The 4,760-nt window shown below is 35.3% G+C and overlaps 1 protein-coding gene across 2 annotated transcripts; it reads right to left on the bottom strand.

The window, feature by feature from the left end:
- Nucleotides 1–655: 655 nt before the first annotated feature.
- LOC113361999 (AP2-like ethylene-responsive transcription factor AIL5) lies at nucleotides 656–4,528 on the bottom strand. Of its 2 annotated transcripts, XM_026605030.1 has the most exons (8): nucleotides 3,822–4,528; nucleotides 3,430–3,512; nucleotides 2,893–2,901; nucleotides 2,733–2,821; nucleotides 2,511–2,584; nucleotides 2,317–2,367; nucleotides 2,141–2,217; nucleotides 656–1,686 (listed from the first exon to the last, which is right to left on the bottom strand). In XM_026605030.1, the coding sequence occupies exons 1-8, from the start codon at nucleotides 4,379–4,381 to the stop codon at nucleotides 1,091–1,093; spliced, it is 1,539 nt and encodes a 512-aa protein (XP_026460815.1). In that variant the 5' UTR covers nucleotides 4,382–4,528; the 3' UTR covers nucleotides 656–1,090. The 2 variants fall into 2 exon arrangements, with proteins under 2 accessions (XP_026460815.1, XP_026460816.1); XM_026605031.1 differs by lacking the exon at nucleotides 2,893–2,901.
- Between the last annotated feature and the right edge of the window lie 232 nt (nucleotides 4,529–4,760).

The raw sequence follows: 4,760 nt of genomic DNA on the forward strand, positions 1-4,760 counted from the left end.
AGATCATCATCAGCAAGAAGAGACAAAAATGTAAAAAGTTAAAGCTTTGCATTTTCTTCTGTTGAACTGAATCAGCAAAGACAGACATCCAAAGTGAACGCAAAGCAAAAAAGCAGGGTAAAGTACTTTCGTTTATTTGAGCTAAGATTCTTGAGATTAAAGGGAAAACATAAACGAAAAGAACCAACACGTATATGAAAACACTAAACAGTGTAAATCCAAGGAAACAGTCATCAGATGTTACTGTTCCTTTACCAAATGGATCTAAGAGCAGGAATATTATGCATGTACTAAAGCATGCAACACTGCCAAGTGCCAAGTCCAAAATTACATTATTTTGTACATTAAAAAAATCTTGCGGCTCATGCGTGTCTTCTTACCTAATTAACTGGTGTCAACTGCCTAGCTAGCTAGATGCATAGCCTAATGGATTCTCTGAATTAAGTGGAGAGTGGTTTAACAGTCATTCCTTGCTGTTTAACACTCATCCCTTGGCCATGCTTTAAGAGATGTGACTGCCCGCCCGCTTTAGAATAGAAACTAGCTTACAACAGGGAACCCAAACACCACTTATCAGCAGCACTAGGGCCAGCACAAGTTTATTTTCTTCTGTAGCTGCTTGACCACTGTACCTTTGCCCCTGGTGAGGTATTTTTTTTACCTCCTCGTCAATAAAGTGAGTAGTTCAGTTAAACATCAGAAATAGGTCATCCAGATCCCAGAGACATATGAATAAGCTTTAGATTGAATCATAAAATTTGAACATGAGAACTATTAAAGGATTCCTTTTACCCATTTCCAAAATATACTAAATCACATCATGCGAGTAGTAAAAGTTAAAAACTCAAAATGGGACAAGCATAATCCAACAAAAACATCCAAACCTAACAGTGTTAGTCTCTATCAGTTATGCAGCATGCTCTAATCAACCCATCTCTTTTCTTTCTTTGTTGTCAGCTCTTATGTTTCAAGAAAAACTTGACCTACTTAGATGCTCGCATTATCAAATAGTACTGCCACTACACTACAACTACTGTCATGGATTCTTCATCTCTCTTATTCTGCAGCTTCCCTTGTCTAGCTCTTGTGATCATTCCATTCCGTAAATGGGTGTCTGAAACACTGACAGATTAGGTTTTCCAGTCTGATAAACAAGAGGAGGTTGTGCAAGTACCCACTCTCCACCATAACCAGCAGCAGAACCATCATAAGACATTGGCGAGGATGATGACATTACACACTGTTGTTCTTGTTGTTGTAGTTGATGAACAAATCCGCCATTGAAAAACATGTTACCAGTAGTAATATTTCCTTGATCATGAGAACTTGTTTGTTGATGAAGTATATTCGTCACCCCATTATTTTGACCAGACCCATTAACAAGAGACCAATAATCTGTTGATGACGGATCTTGCTTAATGGGTAAACCAAAGCTAAGTGTTGTTGACGAGAAATCTCGATCGTCTGAATGACCCCCATCATTACTTCTATCATCTGAGATTGAGTCTGAGTTAATAATAGCTTTAGTTGTTTTGGATGATGATCCTGTAATTCCTCCTATAGGAAGATTACTATTAGCAATGCTTTTTACGTCATATCGACTCATATCGAAGTTTGTTACGGCGTTTAGGCCTCTAAACTTTATCGCAGCTATGTCATAGGCCTCTGCTGCTTCTTCCTGGGTACCTATTCCAATTAATTAACACAAATTTTACTAAACAAAATATGAACATTAACTTGAGAATATACCACTATCCAACAAATTCTGAAATTTTAAACTGATCTTGGTCAAAGTAACATATACAATGCATGAATACTGAATTCTGCCTGTTCATATATTACTATTGATATCATTGAAAGAATCCTACTAGATCTCCAAGCACAACCACCATTTTATCCTTTCTATGTTTTTTAAACATATTCTGACAAGATACTTAAATTATAACATGATTCTTTCATAAATTTAAATTTTGGTCAGCAAACAAATCATAGACAGAGATAAACAGTAACAGTGAATCTTAATGCAAACGGCATTTAATAATTGAGAAAACATTTTCAGTCTTGTTGACTATTACTATTAATATTATCAAGTTACCGAGTTCATTTACAAAGATGTAAATGTTTTTTTGGATCAACTTACTGAAAGTTCCCAAGTAAAGATCTTTGTTCCCTGCAACTCTTCCAATTCTTGCTTGCCATCTACCATGTTGATGATGTCTGAAGAAACAGAAATTAACAAAGCAATTAGAACCCATTTTAGCTAGAACAAAAAAGAATTAATTTCTTAATTTAGAATAAAAGAAATTGGTAACAAACCTTGTCACTCCTCTATATATTGAAGCTCCTCTAGAAAACCCACTACTTTTTCTATACAAGAAAAGAAAAAGAAAAAAACGAGGTGAATAATGAATGAAAAAAACAATGAAAAACTTCCTCTTCACCCATTTTCATGCAAAGTCAAAGAGACAAAAGCAGTGAATAAACAATATTGTACATAAAAATACATGTACCTTCTTAGGGATGCAACGAATTCTTGCCTGGTCATATTTGTCATATCTTCAATTTCTTTCTCATAATTTGTAACCTAGGAGTATAAAACACATAGGATATGACCACATGATTAAACACACTTTACAGGATATTATCAGTTTGAATTCGATAAAATCTAATCAAAAAAAAATATTCAAAGATAGTGTAAATGGTTCAAATTTTCAATATGCCCGAGTATATACCGGAAAGTTCGTACTTGTGGTTGGACCCCAATATTTTAGAGCTGCTAAATCATAAGCTCTTGCTGCTTTATCCTCTTTATCATACCCACCTAAAGAAATCAAAACCACAATTAAAATCAAAATCAAAATACAATTGTACTAGTTTGAAAGAAGGACTTACCAAGATAAACTGAGGAGATAAATGAAGGGCAATGTCGTCCATCCAACAATGGTAACAATGACAAAACAACAACAAGATACCATCAGAAACACATTAAATGCGCATTATAGCAAAATGACTGTACAAAATCTAATGCGCACTACAGAAGACCTATTTATTAAGCCATTCAGAGAATTTGAAACCATTGGATTTTCTTCTACCTAGGGATTTGAAAAAGAAAGCTATACATTCCTTAAACGTACGTTTTCAATTTTCATTCAGATTCAGAGACTAACTTTTTCAGACTAGATACTTACTTGGATCGTCTGGCATCAGGTAGTTAATGTTAAATGTACAACTCCATAGGAGTATTCAAAATACAAAATATGGTTATGGTCAAAGATGCTTCATTTGGTCCCAAGAGTCCAAGATCAGATTTTGCAATTTCTTGCTACTGCCATTTGCAAATACTAAAAAAAAAAAAAATTGCTACTGCTTGACAATCCTTAAGGACTAAGGACCGAAATTCAAACGAATCTGAAGAACAATTAATTTTACCTTGTCTTCCTTTCCGACTTTGGCCTTCTCTTCTACAACTATTATCCCACAGATGAGCTTCATATCTTCCTGTCCATCTATGCCTGCAAAAAATGTACCACAAAAACACCACCATGGCTTAGCAAAAATACCATCACCACCACGTAACATCTTAATTTAGCTACTAAATATACTAATTCAGAAAACGAGTTAACTCGGTACCGGCGTCGAGTCTAATTTCAGGATAATGAAAGAAAAACAATTAGTAATATTCACCGACAGTGCACGTTAGCAATAATATTAACCCACACCATCAATGTAAAAAAGTAATGGAAACGACTTTTATTCATACTTTCTACAGAAATTCTATTCGGTAAAGAATAGCCTCATTCCGTGTTATACACCATATTTACCTGGTAACTCCACGGTAAATCGAAGTTCTTTGACCGAAATTATCAACAGATTTTTTCGATACGGCATCAGAAGTAACCTCCACGGGGAGTGGTGCCGCAACCATGGCAGTGGTGGTGCCTGTACTGTTTGTAGTTTCCAAATCATGATGATCAAGACTAGGGTTTTGATAATGATTATTATCAGTAGTATACCCACGTAAGAAACTAGAAGCAATTGATTTCAACTCTGAATCATAAGTAATAATCCCATACTGATCAGCAGTAGAACTGTTTGTGCTGTTGTTGTTTTTGTTGCTATTGTTGTCTGCAGATTCATGAGTATTATTAGTAGAAGAAACACCAAGAAAATCTTCAAGTTTCCGATCAAAGTTATACATAGATAGATTAGTTGAACCATCATTCTCATTTTCATCTCTAGGAAAAGAAGTTGCATTCAGTGTTTGAAAGAACTGTTGTTGTTGTTGATGATCTGGTACTACTGATGGTGACGATGATGTTTGTTCATGATACTGTGCGTTAGATAGAGAAAATCCTAGCCAGTTCTGATGAGAAGTATCCATTGGAGATGTTAATGATGATTATGAAGAAAATAACGGAAAATGGTAATGGTGGGAGGGCAGTTCGGGAAGTCTGAAAATTTATGAGGAGGAAGAAGAAGGATTGAATAGAGAAGAAGGAGACGTATGAATGAATGTGAATGAGGAGGTGAAAGGAGTGGGAATCGATACAGTTATAGAGGCGGTAAGAGGAGATATACAGAGACCCCTGCACAAACTTCGAGGCCTTTGTATTCATGAATAAAATACTAATCTTTCATGATAAGATACATCCAGGAACAATATAGTAGTTTGTACTAACCTGCTTTTTTTACCGGAGCCTGTTTAAGCCGAAGTTATCTCGATTTTATGTGGTGCTTAGCAAATAGTATGTTTTACCACA

Source organism: Papaver somniferum, chromosome 3 (genome assembly GCF_003573695.1).
Source record: "Papaver somniferum cultivar HN1 chromosome 3, ASM357369v1, whole genome shotgun sequence".
Lineage (NCBI taxonomy): Eukaryota > Viridiplantae > Streptophyta > Magnoliopsida > Ranunculales > Papaveraceae > Papaver > Papaver somniferum.

Excerpts from the sequence above, each read along its gene's own strand:
- LOC113361999 (XM_026605030.1), bottom strand. The coding sequence starts at position 4,381 with ATGGATACTTCTCATCAGAACTGGCTAGGATTTTCTCTATCTAACGCA. Across the intron at positions 3,513-3,821 it reads ATTTACCGTGGAGTTACCAG|GCATAGATGGACAGGAAGAT; the intron begins GTAAATATGGTG and ends CATTTTTTGCAG. Across the intron at positions 2,218-2,316 it reads ATATATAGAGGAGTGACAAG|ACATCATCAACATGGTAGAT; the intron begins GTTTGTTACCAA and ends CTGTTTCTTCAG.